The sequence below is a fragment of the Epinephelus fuscoguttatus genome, linkage group LG18, assembly GCF_011397635.1.
Source record: "Epinephelus fuscoguttatus linkage group LG18, E.fuscoguttatus.final_Chr_v1".
Lineage (NCBI taxonomy): Eukaryota > Metazoa > Chordata > Actinopteri > Perciformes > Serranidae > Epinephelus > Epinephelus fuscoguttatus.
The window spans coordinates 4,507,650-4,523,791 of NC_064769.1; the positions used below are offsets into that span (position 1 = coordinate 4,507,650).

The 16,142-nt window shown below is 41.6% G+C and overlaps 1 protein-coding gene across 2 annotated transcripts in view; it reads right to left on the reverse strand.

Annotated features, from left to right (window-relative positions):
- ror2 (receptor tyrosine kinase-like orphan receptor 2) overlaps positions 1 to 16,142 on the reverse strand; it is a 91,804-nt gene that overhangs the window by 18,820 nt on the left and 56,842 nt on the right. For both annotated transcript variants that reach the window (XM_049604009.1, XM_049604008.1), the window contains 2 exons: positions 3,303 to 3,599; positions 2,352 to 2,382 (listed from right to left, as the gene is read on the reverse strand). In XM_049604009.1, the coding sequence (XP_049459966.1) occupies positions 2,352 to 2,382; positions 3,303 to 3,599 (328 nt within the window). The remainder of the gene's footprint in view (positions 1 to 2,351; positions 2,383 to 3,302; positions 3,600 to 16,142) is intronic.

Consider the following 16,142-nt stretch of genomic DNA (forward strand, 5'->3'; position numbering starts at 1 on the left):
CAACGAGTTGACCGTACATTTTACATAATTTTCAGACTGATTGTATGGCCAGGCAACTCAATAGCCTACCTGTTATTTTTTTGACAGATGAAAAATGTATTATATCACTTATAGAGTATACCATATCATATCACCATTTTGTGAGTTTCCATCATTTTTAAAGTACATTTGATTAAAAAAATTGCACTTCTTAAAAATATTTCTTTGACCTTGAGGCTTTCAATGGGCTTTCACTGTGATGTGCTGCAGCATTGCAATGCTTTTTTCTTGTGCCTTCACTCTGATGGAAATAATGTGTTTAGCTGTATTTTGGCAAAAAAAAAAAACCCACTTGACTTGACTAGATGTACAGATGGACAACACAGGGGTGGGTACCACTGCAGTAGTGGATTGAGAGGTTTCCTGCTGTGAAAACCTAATTACATTGAATTACATTGGAACTGTGGACCACAGATGCTGTTCTCCTTCAAAGGCACTACAAACACCACAAAGAAAAGATTATCTTTTTAAAGCTATATCCCATGTTACAGGGTGGGAGTGGCTGTTACTTAAAAGATCTTAATTTTAAAACTTGTTTACAAAAATTCTGTCTGTGATGAAAATATTCTCAGTGTGGAGGGCTTTTCTTACTGTTGCTGCAGGACAGGGGTGTCCAAGCTGATTTAATGGGAGCCAGATTAGACAATGTGAAAATACCTGGGGGCCAGCAGTTTATCACATCATATGGGTTGTCAGAAAAACCCTGTACAAATGGGACTCAACTGTTTCATTTTTCAATGGAAAAAGAATTCAAATCTGCTGACTTTACACTTCTTTGCTGTAGGGCTGTGTATTGGCAAGAATCTGGTGATACGATATGTATCATGATAAAAGGGTTACGATATAATTTATGCAATACTGTAAGCTAGGTGATATTGTGGTATATCTTAATAGAATTTTAAGAAAACCTTCATAAAGAACAGCCCACCGCATGCATACATTTTGAATAAAAAAGTTATTTTTTGATGCAATCAGAACAGTAGGCTCTCAACACAAAATGATCCACTGCACTGTCAACTATTAAAGATCGATATAGTATTTTTGAGAATCAATGCAGTAACACAAAACATAAAATCATGATACTCGAGTGAATCAATATTTTCTTACAACCCTACTTTGCTGTGGCCATGTGTGCTACTTAGTAGGTCTGCTGTTAGGTAACTGTTAGTTTGTTTGTTTATCATCTGTTAATGAAAACACATTAGCTTCACCTGTGTAGCTCCTCCTTGATGCATGGCTACAAACTGTATGATAGTCCTGCCATCATGAGGTGAACAGAAAGAATGCATATTATCTTACTTGATTAACCAATATTGTGTAGTGGGCCAAATATAGTATATTATACAACAGTTAGTTCCGGCCCTACAATCTGATTGGTCGAGAGACAGTAAAACCGTGACGATACTGGAGTACAACATCACGGTTATTTCACTGTGTATGTATCACTCCGCCTCACAGCTGATTGCAATCAACAATCAAATCAAAACTGGCGGTTAGTGTCAGTTAGGTCAGCAGTTGCGTTGTAGGCTAATTAATTCATCCACTGTCAAACAGCCAAAAATATGGATTTATTTCCTAAAATAAGTTTTGAATTGAACTATGAATGGTCATCAGAGGAAGATGAGGGAGAGGAGAAGCTGAATCCATCTGAGCACACATTCAGGTTTGTCAGTGTTTCATTAGTGGAGCTCAATGACTTGGAGAAAAGCAACATACTGTCAGATCAGAAGGCAGAGTTGGCTGTGCCTGTGAAGCCACAGTCCACCATGCAGTCACCACAGACTTATTTCACCGGCTGCACAATTAATGGAAACGTGCAGATAAATGTGTATAAAGAGTAAGTGCCTGGCGCACCATGTCTGTGTTACATAGCAACGGTGACAGCGGAGTCCTGAGGGAACTATTTTTGTTGGCAGAAGACAAATAAAATGCTTAAATTATCTATTTTGTCCTCATTTTTCAACATTTCTTCATCAGCCTTGCTTATTTAACTGTTGAACTGTTGTATAAAAGCAATATCACACTCGAGCTCGTGATGTTGTACTGTGATATCATCACGGCTGTGATTGTCTTCAGCACTCGGCCTGCGGCCTCATGCCTATGACCGAATCACAGCCGTGACGATATCACAGTACAACATCACTCCCTCTCGTGTGATATTGCTTAATTAAACAACAAGTCTAAACTGTTTAAAATTGCTCCATGGGCCTGATTGGCCCCTGGGCCAAACTTAATATATGCCTGCTGTAGGACATTTAATCACACACAGACACTCTGACAAACACATTCATGTATAGAGGGTGTTTACTTACCGTTCATCTGGGCCATGTGTGGGCATCTGTCCTGTGAGTATATAAATAAAACAATAAATACAACATTAGAAACTGTGTAACCAAGCACATAATTCATATTTAAGAGGGACCTGTTGGCTTTATGACTACATGCAAGGGACCACCATGGCGTCTTGGTTACTTAAAAAACTACCAATTAGACTAAACAGTTTTTACAGTGCAATAAGCATTCAAGGTTCATTGCTGACATCAACAGTCAAAGAAAAACACAAGTTCTGTGAACAAGCTATTGGTCTCATTAAGTTTTTTTTAAACAGATGATGGTCAAACTAGAATTATCACATTGCAGTTGTACACCTTTGCAAACCAGTCATGTTGCACCTACAAATTACATCCATGACTATGAAAACATGGATGCTTTACACATATCAACAGCACAAAAGATCTATACAATGAGCACGGTTTCACGGTGAGTGTCATCAATTCAGTATCTGACCAAATGTCTCCCCCTCTGTTCCTGAGATGTGATGTTGAAAAATAGCCAGAAAAGTATTTTTGCAGAGCACTACGATGTCCCAGTGAAGTTCACTTTTGACATTTGGATATAAAATGTCTTCACTTCATCATTTTATCCTATTCTAGACATTTGTGTTAAATTTTGTCACAATTAGTGTATGAATCCATAAGTTATGGCCAAAATCATATTTTCTGGAAACACAATGACTTTGACCACCAAATTCAAATCCTTGAGTCCAAGTGGACATTTGTGCCAAAAGGCATTTTTGAAATATCGCTCTCAGGAGAAGAGATTGGATGAATGCATAGACGGGCAACCCAAAAACATAATGCCTCTGGTAATGGCTGACACCAACACGAATGCATAAAAACAGGTAATTACAAGACGGAGTGTTTCATTTAACTTATAAATAAATAATAACTAAGTCTATGTATGAATATGAATGTGAACCTTACCTAGTTTGACGTACAGGACACCTGTGGCAGAGATGACCTTGTGTGAGTTGGAGGCAACACACTGATAATAGCCGGTGTCTGTCGTGTCTAGGTCCTGGATGCGGAGCTTGGATCCTGCGTCTGTCTTTCGGATGGTTATGCGTCCCTGCTCCTGGACCACAGGGGCATCGTTTTTCAGCCAGCGGATGGTTGGTCGTGGATTTCCTGTCACTTTGCAGTGTAGCGTGGCTGTCTGGCCCTGGAAGTGGGTGATGTTGTTGACTGGCTCCACAAACTCCAGGAAATAACCCTGAGGAGCTGAAACATAAAGGTTAGAGGTTAAAGGGAGCATTAAAACTGACATGGGGGCGACAGAAACTTATCAACTATAGAGTGCAGCATTATTTCAGACAGAGCATTGATAGCCCCTTTTACACCGCAGGAGCTTTTATCAGTTACCCGGAATTTTGAAAAACCTGCGTGTTTCCATCGAAATTACCTGGGTAAAAACTTTCCCTCAACCCCAAATTTACACTGGAAAAAGGACCTAGAAGGGGGGTAGGACTTTTTAGATTACCCGGAATTCTTGAGGGGCGGGGTTGTTTGCAGAAGAACACTGATCGGTGGAACACACGCAGCATTCTGCACTTCCTGGCATGGGCAGCCGCTGCAAGCTTTATTTCATTTCTACAAGCTTCACTTTATTTGTGTTTTGATTAAGGATGGGTACCAGAAACCAGGACTAAATTCGCCCCAACGCTATATTATCAAAGACCGTAGTACTGATAAGCGCTAACGGTATCGGTTCTTTTGTGCCGGCGCCGATCGCCACCACACACATCATCCACATACACACCGATGCGACACGGTTACCGGTGAACAGCCGAGCTGCTGCGATGGAAACAAAGTGAAGATAACTTGAAAATGACTCGAGTTGACGGCAGCTACACTCGTTAAGTGACATTAACCCTTAGTGAGTAAGACGCCAATACTTTATCAATACATGTGTTCAGCAGCATGAACAAAAAACATGTAGACAGCAATATTCAATATGCTCCGTCCACAGTCTCTCATCCACCGACACGAACGTTATGTCTTACACAAGGACAGCACGCTAGTTCAGCTGATAGCGAATTGTTACTAATAAGCTCAAATGGCAGCTGTCTGGATGTAGACCAACTTAGTCTGACACTTATCTTAAAATACTTTTAAACTTAGCTGCTGGCTGAGACAAACAGCCCCAACTCTCTACACCAGCATGTAACCAGCCAAGCTGGCGGAGCCAAATACAGGGCACACGCCAAATCATCTACTTCATCACGCTAATTTGAATAACTTTTCCGGAACTTTGAGGTGCGGTGGAAATGCAAACCACACAGATTACCAGGCAAACAAATTTCTGGAAATAAAATTTCCTGGAAATGTTGGTGAAAAAGTGGGTAATATCAGCTGTTTCAGTCATGCTTCACAATCACTGGATCATTCTTCAGCAGTTTCCAGTCATATTCATGCAGATGTACAACCCAGTCATTATAACCTTGCATTTCTCACTATCACTTTGGTGATGTGCTCATGCCAACATTGTCTGCTGCTGCAACTGTCTTCACTTCTTGAGGTTACCAGATCTGATTGTATAATTATTCACTATAAATAGTCAGGCCGCCTGACTCAGGCCTTTGGTCCAGGTGTCCCAAAATTAAAGTGGCATATTTCTACCAGTGAAAGACACAAGATACTGATATTTAATGCAATGGTTTGTAAATCCTTTTTGACCTATATCCAATTAAATAAAGAGCAAAGACAAGATATTTAATGTTCAAACTGATAAATCTTTCTGTTTTTTTGTAAATATACACTCATTCTGAATTTGATGCCTGTAACATGCTCCATAAAAGTTGGGATAGGAGCATGTTTCCCACTGCGTGACATCACTTCTTCTTTTAACAACACTCACTAAGTGTTTGGGAACTAGGGACATTGAAGGGACGTTGAAGTTTTGAAAGTGAAATTCTTTCCCATTCTTGCCTAATACAGAACTTCAGTTGCTTAACAGTCCGCAGTCTCTGCTGCCGAATTTTGTGCTTCAGGCACACAGGCAGGCCAGTCTAATACCTTAATTTTTTTTTTTACTGTGAGCCACTCTGTTGCAAAATGTGTCTAACTGTCTTGCTGGAATAAGCAGAGACGTCCCTGACAAAGACGACATCTGGATGGCAGCATATGTTGCTCCAAAACCTGAATGTACCTTTCAGCATTCATGGTGCCTTCACAGATGTGCAAGTTACCTATGATGCCATGGGCACAAACACAGCCCCATACCATCACAGATGCTGGTTTTAAACTTAGAGCAAGAAACAATCTAGATGGTTCTTTTCCTCTTTAGCCCAGACACAATGTCCATGATTTCCAAACACAGTTTGAGATGTGGACTAGTCAGACCACAGCACACTTTTCCAATTTGTGCCAATACCAGATGAGCTTGGGTCCAGAGAAGTCAGCGGTGTTTCTGGATGTTTTTGACATATGGCTTTCACTTTGCATGGTAGAGTCTTTACTTACATTTGCAGATGCAAACACAAATCGTGTTTACTGACAATGGTTTCCAAAGTGTTCCTAAGCCCATGTAGTAAAATCCTTTATACAGTCATGATGGTTTTTAATGCAGTGCACTCTGAGGGGTCAAAGGTCACAGGCATTATAAGCTGGCTTTTAGGTTTGGCTCTTCTGTGCAGAAATTCTCTGAATGTTTTGATATTATTATGGTTTGTAGGTGGTAAAGTCCCAAAATTCATTGTGTTGTGTGTTGAGAAAGGTTGTTCTTAAACTGCTGGACTATTTGCCCACACTGTTTTTACAAGGTGTCCATTCTTGCTTGTGTGTAAGTGAGCCTTCGAGGATGCCCCTTTAATACCTTTCAATGACACTATCATCTGTTACCAGTTCACCTGTTTGCCTGTGGAATGTCCCAAACAGGTGTTTTTTGAGCGTGCCACAACTTTCCTGTAGAAGAGTCTTTCATGACCACAGGTTTGTCTGGTGTGGAATGACTGAACATGACAGATGTTGTGTACTGCAGAGCCAAAGAAACTGTGTTTCATGTTTCTGTGGGTTTTTATTTTCTTCTGTTTTGTTGTTTGTTTGCAGCTGAATTTAGTATTCTGTATGACACAATATATTTCAGCCAGGAAGTACTGTATCTGCTGTTGTGGCCACTGCTGTATTGTATATCATATTTGGATGTGACTTGTGGGCTGACAAACAGGTATATCTTAGCAACAAACAACCTGACCAAGATAAGACCAAAATATACTCCATATAAATAAACAACAGACACACAGGCAGATCTGTTCATACCACACTGGTGTCAGGGTACGCAAACCACACGTGCATTCAGCATGTGTGGTCAGTGCATACAGTCCAGTCATAAATTATGTAGCTGTGCCCAGACGTCATGTTAACCGTCATGTGTATGAACAGATGACAACATTTATGTCCCGTGGACCATCACAACTTTGCAGGGTTACATGTTGCTAATGGGAAATCACCCCTACCATTTCTTGTAATTGAAATGCCATCAGATGCTCCTAGAGCTGAAAGAAAGCTTATTTGCTCACTGCTACGTTAAGTGTTTAACCACCTCCAAAGAGCAACAAAAACTGTGAACACAGAATTATTAAACAAAAAGTTGATCACTGCCAGTTCTACACAAGTGTTTAAATCACAGCATCGGTGAGACACACAGGCTGGAGATGATCTGGGTTTCACTCAGTCACCTGAGAAAGAGACCCAACAAACCTGCAGGACAGCTGAGTGCACACAGTAGAGTATGATGGAAGGGTAAGTGCTTCACAGACACTAACTTTCAACAAAGTGTGCTTGAGAAGATTTAAGATTTGCCTTGGACCTTAAGAAAGTGTGAAAAGAAAGATTTTCAGTAGCGCTGCAATTAGCCAAACCAAATATCATAGTTTCCAGTGTTGACTTTTCAGAATGACCTACAAGGGTCAACCAAAAATAATAATGTAATGCAATGGTGTCAGATTCAGTCCTGCTTGTCAGTCAGTCAGTCAGATTAACAGTGCTGAACAAAGTGTTTTGATAGGACCTCAGCACTGCAGACCTTACACAGGAATGTAGACAGGAATGGAGATTTTTGGCTGGCCCTATAAACACAAAACACTTACTGTCCCTGAGTGAGTGAGTGAGTGACTGACTGACTGACTGACTGACTGACTGAATGAGTGAGTTACACCATAGGTTAGTTTAGTGTTGGTGTTTCCCCGTTGGCTGTTGCTTTTTCATAACGAGTAGGCGCAACAGAGTTCCTGCTGGTAATGGATGGAACGTAGTGTTGGAAGGACACAGGGAGGGAAAGATGAGGAGAAAGAAGAGTAGAGGCAAGGAGAGGAAAATGCGCAGTAGAGGAGAGCAGGAGAGGAGAGGAGAGGAGAAGACAGAGAGAAAGATGAGACTTTAGCCACTTTTACAATAGGGTTAATGCTGTATATAAGGTACAATTAGAGAATGGGGGTTGTGGACAGCTGGCAGAACGGGATTATGGGCGGCACGGTTATGACAACGTGTTATGCATGCCACCCACCAAAGGAGAGTTAAAAAGTAGCTGTGGCAGTTAGCTGCTAACTTGAAGAGTAAGAACAGTGGCCGAAAATGTCCACAAATTGGGAAAACAATGAGGTCTGTGAGCTCTTCACCCTCCGAGCAGAGGACGAGATCAGTCGCCATATAACAGAGACGGTAAATGATTGTTATTGCCATGATACGCCTTTGTTATTATTTATAAAGTGCTGCCGAGGCATATGTTATATGTCACACTAGAGAACTACTCATCACTCCTCTTTTGATTCCACAATACCAAGATGCTCTCTAAAATCAGTTATCAATTCTGTGTAAAAATGCAGAGGAAGCGTACAGAAGGGACTTTGATGTGGCTCTAAAGCACCATCTCTGTGTAAAAAGGACTGCTGCCTCTGTAGGGCGGGAATTTCACCCCATTATTCCATCTAGCACCTAGTACTGTGCTGTGTATAAGGTATGATTGTACAGTGAGGGGCCAGAGTTTTCTTGCCTCTAAGCTGCAAAGTTTCATTTCTGGGGAGGTGCACGTCAGGCTACACTGTAGGCTCTGCAACCCCGACACGTCTGTTATATGTCACACTAGAAGCTGCCACTGTTGTGTTACATGTCACGCCTCTTTTGATTCCGCAATGCTAGTGGCATGGTGCCACTGCTGTTTGGTTCTGTGTAAAAATGCAAAGGAGGCATAAAGAAGGGACTTGTAGCAGCTCTATAGCACCATCTATGTGTAAAAAGAATTCTTCAAAAAAAACTTTCAAACACAGGAAGTCTGGATGGGACCCAAACTGGCCCCAAATACCAAGGTTCAGCCTCGATTGCACCATGCCTCAAATGGTAAGTTTTAATTTTTCAAACAATGCCTGCAATTTTTGTCAGGACTGTTTTACTGTAAAAGGAACATCAAACCTCCTGTTCCACAAAAAACACTGCACCAGCAGTCCTCAATTATTTGACTCTAACATATTTTAACCACGTGATATACTACATCAGAGCACTTTGAGAACAACTATTACTGGGACTGCTACATATGACTGCAGATGAACATTTAGGAATTCACATTATAGACACCACTGAACATCCGTGTAATTCTCCACACTGATAGAACACAGTCTAACAATCATATAGTAGGTTTTAACCTCGTCTTTTTCCAGTACTCCTGACTTTCTGCTAGGATCCCTGTTTGTTATGCAGATTACTGTATAAGGAAAGACAAAGGAATGGTTTAGGTGCAGAGACACTGATAAACACACACACACACACACACACACAGAAGTCCCCTGGTTCTTAGTAGCATCTGCATTTCGAGCAGCAGACAGGCTCTAGAGTTTACGTAATGGAAAAACAGAGATGCGTGCCCAGCTTCTCATCCTGGCAAGCAGAGCTCTCCAAAAAGCAGGCTACAGATGAGTGATGCAACCATGCAGCTCTTTAATTATAATGTCTTCATCGTTCATTTAAGCATGTACTGCAACTTTCAACTCTGCAGAAAAGGAAAGATGAACAGCTGACATGCAGATCCCAAACTATATTTCATGCAGCAGTGATCAAAGGACTCAGAACAAACACTGAGGACAGAAAGAGAATTCTGACCCCTGGGGATCAACGTGGCTCTGCAGTTAGGGTATGTCATGATAATATGACCACAAAAACAACGTGACATGAGGGTCTGAGGATAATGTGGGTGGTATGCTGTACAGATTGTAAAGCCTTTTGAGGCAAATTTGAGATATAAAAAAATTGACTTGACAGATAAGTAGCTATGGGAATCCAATGGCAGAGTGATGTTACATAATGTCACATTCCAGGGCCATGGAGAACTTGGCTGTACCTCTGTGAGGGGCAAACCAAACTTGTCTTCCACAAAAAAATGGATGTTCAAGGGAGAATTATGTTATTTATAAGTAGTGTTCATTGTGGTGAACCAACAATGGACCCCTGCAGCACAATATCTATTGTAAGAGGGCTTGATCTCACACCATCAGCCACCAACTTTTCAGGTAATGAAACATTAGTGGTCTTAAAGGTCCAGACACACCAAACTGATATCAAAGAACAAGCGGTGACGAAAGCTGACTGTTGTGTCGCCTTACGTCGCCTGTGTCTCAGCCAAAAAGTTGCAACTGACCTCACCACAAAGACTACAGCTGACAATAACAACACAATCCAGTGTTGAAGGAACAGAGCATATTTACCATGCGCTAGCAAACAACAACATAATCAAGTACCGTTTCTCATTGCTCATGCAACATGTCAAATCACTCTTCTGAAAGCTGCATCTCAAACTGGAGAGCATCCAAGCAGACACATTGTAGCCAATCACCACATCCCAACATGGCTCCTCCTTGCACCACAAATATGTTCACCTGGACAAGCTGTTGCCTCCAGTGTCCCCTCAGGGAAAAGAACATTCAATTCCATAATAAAGCCAAATGTCTCCAACTTTACAAAGACTCCATTTCCAACACTTGTCCAGTCAAATGCTTGAATCCTCCCACAAAATTTCTCCTAAGGTTAAACCCACATTGAATCCTGATGACATTGCACTGGCCACAGGTATCCCTAACCTGTTTGTTCCACAGAAATCACACCATTTGAGTTCCCATTTGCCTTCTTTTTACTGTGACATCACAGTTTGTAGCTTTGTCCCACATTCTCCATTCTCTAAGCCCCTACGCTGCCATTTTCTCTCCATCCAACAGATGATCTCTTCCCTTCTACTCCTACCATCTCACTGCCACATCTTCACTCATCAAATCTACCTGGCCTTCCCCACTCACCTTCTCACCTGCATCACCCAGTCACCAACCTGTTTCCCATTCCCTCTCATTAGATCCTGATCTACTTATTCCAGCCCACTTTATTTGTTCACTGTGGTAACCTGTTCCCTGCCTGTCTTGGGTTCTTTCCCTCCTGCCTCTTAGGTTTAAGGGGTGATTTACGAGCACACATTTACTGATCATCATTTGAAAAGCTCAACATCTCTCTATTAATGCTCTGAACTGAACTTTGACACCATAAATAACTAATCTGAGACCACTGGGATTTGTACCCAGGTTCACTGGAAACTCTGATTTATCCATCTCACCGTTAAGAAGCAGAAAAATAACTTCATTAAAGCTTTCTTAATCTGCAACATGTTAGTCTGGAGGTTTAAACTCATGTCCTCTCACAGAGTTGGTAATTAAAACTAAACTTTCATCTCTGTCAGCAAAAACTGATCTGAATTCAGACTGTTTACTTACATCACAGCTACACTCACAGGTAACTGAGCCTCCTACCTGCCTGTCAAACAGCATCAACCCATAAACCTTCTTCAGCCAGTCTGGACTGAGTGGAGTCCTGCGGGAATCAGTTGTGACAACCTGGCGGCTGGTGGCCGCTTGCTCTGCTGAAATTCAGCGGCTAACGAGTGAAGCTAGCTGCTAACAGCCACCACCACAACTAACAAACTCCAAAAATCTATTCAGCAGCTCCACCATCCACAGTCAGACACACACAGCTGCTTATTTACTGCTGAATTACAGCTCACAACTCACACTAATGGCTAACGCTGAGTGTTTTTGCTGGCTAGTGAAACATCCTGACGCTGACTCTTTACTGGAGTTTACCAGCCTGTTCTCCATGCACCATTTGAAGATAATTGTAAGCACAGTCATTCCCAGCTATTAATATGCAAAAATCCACGACTAACATTTTTATCATGTTTCGTCTCATCAGCAAAAATGAAACATAGATTATGTCCTAGTTTTTATTGTCAAGATCTATATTTAGCTCATCATCTCGTTTTCATCACACAGAAAAGGTCATTTACGAACAATTTTCGTTACAGTTTTTGTCAACAAAATCAACACTGACTGCTGCAAAACACTGCAAGGTAATGACAAAAAGATCTTCAACCAGGTGAAAAATGAAGCCCAGTCCAGACTCGAATACAGTGTTATGCCTGCATTAATCACAACAGCGATCCATGTTTGTTACTCAGTTAAGGCTGTTTTATTGTAAACCAAAACTTCCACTCTCTTATCAATCACCCTTCTCTTACAAACTGTAATGCAATCCTGCAGAGGTAAAGGCAGCTTGCCTGCAAGCATGCTGAGCCCACTTTCAATAATAATGATCCCCTTGGAGATTCACACATCATCATTCCGAGTCTAGCGCTACTTTGTGACTAGTAAGATACATTTATGGAGGCTTGACTGTGTCAGATATCAAGGCCGAAGTACTTGATTGATTAGTCCTATCCCCAAGAGATAGAGGCAATGAAAAGCTGCTTTATCTCAAAGCCAGCTCGCTGGCAAGTGTCCAAAGCCTGATCCACTTGGACAACCAGCCTGTCTGTCTGAGAAATGACTACTCAGGGCACCAAATGACACCAAAAGTGGTTGTGTCGGACTTAACCTATGTTGACACAGGGGAAAATCCTGAATTAAACACAGAAAGCATCTAGCCTAAGACGGATAATAAATTAGGGTGTATTTATGTGATGATGATTGTTTGGGAAATCTTAGGTCTTAGGCCCTGACATACAAAGCCAACGATCAGCTGTAGGTCAAAATTGGGCCATTAAAGAGCATCTGCCGCCCTCATCGGTGCGGTGTATCCCACACCGCTGCCTCTCATTGGCCCCTGTGAGCTTTTTTTTTTTTTTGCCAATTCAGCGTGTTGAATCAATGTCGGTGACAGCTGAGCCGTTGGTGAATGGTGAATTTTGATGGGCAGGTCAGCTCACGAGGAGAGAAATGGAAGTGAGGAAACTAAACAAAGAGCTAAAGTCAAGAGGGAGTGAGATCAAAACAAACTTATTATGTAGGGTAAGATTATTCTTCTTTATCCACTGAGTTCTAAAGCAGAGACATTCCATCATAGTTTGTGTTATTGATCATTGGCGCACAGTAAATATGCTCTGTTCTTTTTACATTGGATTGTGTTGTGTGCAACACAGAACGGTACAGGAAATCTTTTCATCCTGTGCCCATCAGACTCTACATCTCATCTACCTCATGTGGAGAGATGGACAGCCGAGACACAGGGTGCTGAGGAGGCTCCAGCCTCCATTCCAGCTCTGTATCATAGTGATCTCTTTTCTTTCTCTCTGAATTACTGTTGCTCATAGATGAGACTGGATTCTTTTTATCATTACAACTTAACTCCTTACACCTGATTTAAAGGACATAGTGTGCAGTAATGGAACATTAAGGGTGATGTTATTGACACAATCATAAACATTCTGTATTAACCATGCACTGTTACACCAATCTATACTACACATTTGATATTGTACATAGGACCGATCTGATAATAATCAATTGTACGAGAGCTGGCTGAATGAATAACAAAAAGTGACCTCTGTGACCTCTATGAACAGCCCTACAACTTATCAAACTCAAATAAGGCTGCCTTTACACTGCCATGTCTTGATGCCCAATTCCGATATGTTGCCTATATCTGTATATTTTTCCTGACTGCTGTTTACATGTTCTATTCACCTTATTTTTCATGGAGACACGGAGGCAAAACAGAACACAGGCAGCTTCCGTTTTTTTGTGCGACACTTCCGGTCCAGCACTCTTGACCACTGTGTAAATGTCCCATGGTATTTGCTACAGTGACTTTACTATGTCACTATAGAAATTACTGAAAGCAATTTTAAGGACTAACTTTAAATATTTGAAGTTAATCATTAAAGAATAAATCACCTGGAAAGCTGGCGCTGCTCCACATAATTTAAAAGGAAACTTAGCCTACACAGAGCGGTGGAAATGTCCGTGCAGCTGCAGACAGGTGCGGCTGGATGATTGATAGGTACATGCTGATTCGGGTGCTATCAGAGCCGATCCATGCATCACTATGGCTTAATAATCAACTCAGTCAATAAAAACAACCCGTCCTGTGTTTGGAGTGTATGTCGCTGACAGAAAAAAGAAAGAAAAAGAAAAAAAAAGATAGAAAAGCAGCGTACACCTCACATATTTATTTCTCACAGTTGCACACACGTTTGGCTGGCAAACAGAAGCGCCGTCTGTGTGTCTGTGTGCCGAGGGTGCGAGCCGCAGCTTTAGCTGCTCAGGTAGAGAGGCTGTGTAGCCTGGTGTGTTTTTTCGCTGATTCGGTTCTGCAGGTTCTCTGCTGGTACACTGGAGACAGGGATCAAGTAGTTTGTCTCACCCGGGATAGATTGTGCTTTTTTTGGTTCATAGTTTTTGATAAACGTGTGATTTATTCGGCTTTCCTTCCTTTCCCTTGCTCATGAGAACGTCATCAAAATGCGCTTTCGTCCAATTATTTATGACGCTACAACGTGGATTGCCAGGAAATATCCGATCTGTCTGTTTAGATTACAGATCTACTGGCAGATATCTGATTCATATCTGATATATTTCCACATATGAAGGAGGCCTGAATCTGATCTGACAATATCCAATATCATGCGTTTTTTTCCTGTTTACACGTTCATGTTACAGATTCAATCTGTGCCACTTGAGAGGAAAAAATCGGAATTGGGTCACTTGAACCATGTAGTGTAAAGTAGGCTTAATAAGTGAACAATGCACTTTCAAAATACACCTAAAATTATGATTATAACAAGGAAAGAATAATTACAAAGAAAGCTCTGCAGAGTTTCCTTTCTGTTCTAAAGAATGATCCCTAAATTCCCCAAACTATTACTGCTCAGTGCTTACTTTAGTCCCTGAAGGACTGACGGTCATTGCAAACAGTCCTCATGTTGTACCATTCTTTTCCCTACCCTGGTATTAAATACACCCTGCAGCAGTATTGAAGCTTCCCCTTAAATTATAACATGATTGATGCTTACAGGCCAGGAGGCTGCACTGAACACCCACCATGCTGCATGACAGAGCTAAGTCCTGGAAGGACAGGGCTGAATAACCAGAAGGCACAAACATTAACAAACCTGTTTCAAATCATTATTGAACTCTTTATTGCAGCTGGGAGGCCTAAATGTTGCCATGAATTTCTAACACTGACTTCTGGAGGAAAGGCTGGCTGAGGAAACTTAGTTAGAAAATAGAAAACAACTGGATCATATCTGACTAATCATAGGACTTTGCTAGGGTAACATCGCCAATACCAGATCCCAGCAATTAACCTGCTGAGCACTATGTTGACCATAACCAATAAAGATGATGGCCATACACAAAAACGGCTCCAGCTGTGATGAACAAGAAGTATGTTTTAAAAGAATACTTCAGCAAAGTCACCTTTTGTATATCAATTACTCACCATGTGTTGAATTTGGGAAGAAAGCTTGTTTTTCTTAAATGCCTGCACAGTGACAGAGAATCCAAAAAAGGATGAACATTTCTTGATGACCTGAAGTAAATGGGGACCACGTTTATCAACAGCAAATCTATATCAACAATTGAGCACAGTGTTAGTTCAGGCAGGACATGGTGTCAAGCTTAACTCACATCCCAGCCACATCAGCTCATCTCAAGTAGCTCAATCAACTGATGGATCAGCTGATTGATGGAAGGGAGTCAGCTGATAGATCACATGATCACTTTCTATGTAACTGATTGGCAAACCTCATTCAGAGTACCCTATTTAAACTGCTTTGGCCTGCCTACTGTTGCAGCTTCCTCTGCAAGCCGCTTTGCAACCTGCCTCCACCCTAGCTTCTATTTCTCATGCTGTGTCTGACTTATCAGTGTCATTTCTGTTTGTCACTGATGCTGCTCTGTTCTGTTCCCAGAGGGTCTTTCCCACTGCTCTCTTTGCCTCAGGCTTTCCATATAGGCACATAGAAGGGCAGAATGGTTTGCTCTTTCTACCTCAGGCTTTCCTCATATGCGCATCGAAGGGCAGAGAGGTGTGCTCTCTCTGCCTTAGCCTGTCCATGTGTGTGGAAGGGTGTCCTTTGTCTGCCTTAGGCTCTCAACAGAGGCCCAAGGAGGGGCACAGATGTCCCAAAACAGAGCCACATCGCCAAATATAATACTGCAATGGAAATACGGTTTCTTTGACTAAAGTGGTCCTGACTGAATTTCCATTTACTTGACTATTTATGAGCTCAACGAGAGCAGAGTTCAAATGGCATGCAGGCTCAGGCAGGCTACTAGGCTATGCATGAGACAGTTTGTACTTAAGTGCTTCAAATCATAATGTTTTAGTGAAAATGCATGTGTTTGGGAAGCACTGAGCATACGACTGGATAAGTGATACTTGGATTATACAGCATCAGTTGTATGAAAGTTTGTTTGGATGTAGTTTTGCTGTTGCTAAACGTGGTCCCCATTACTTTAG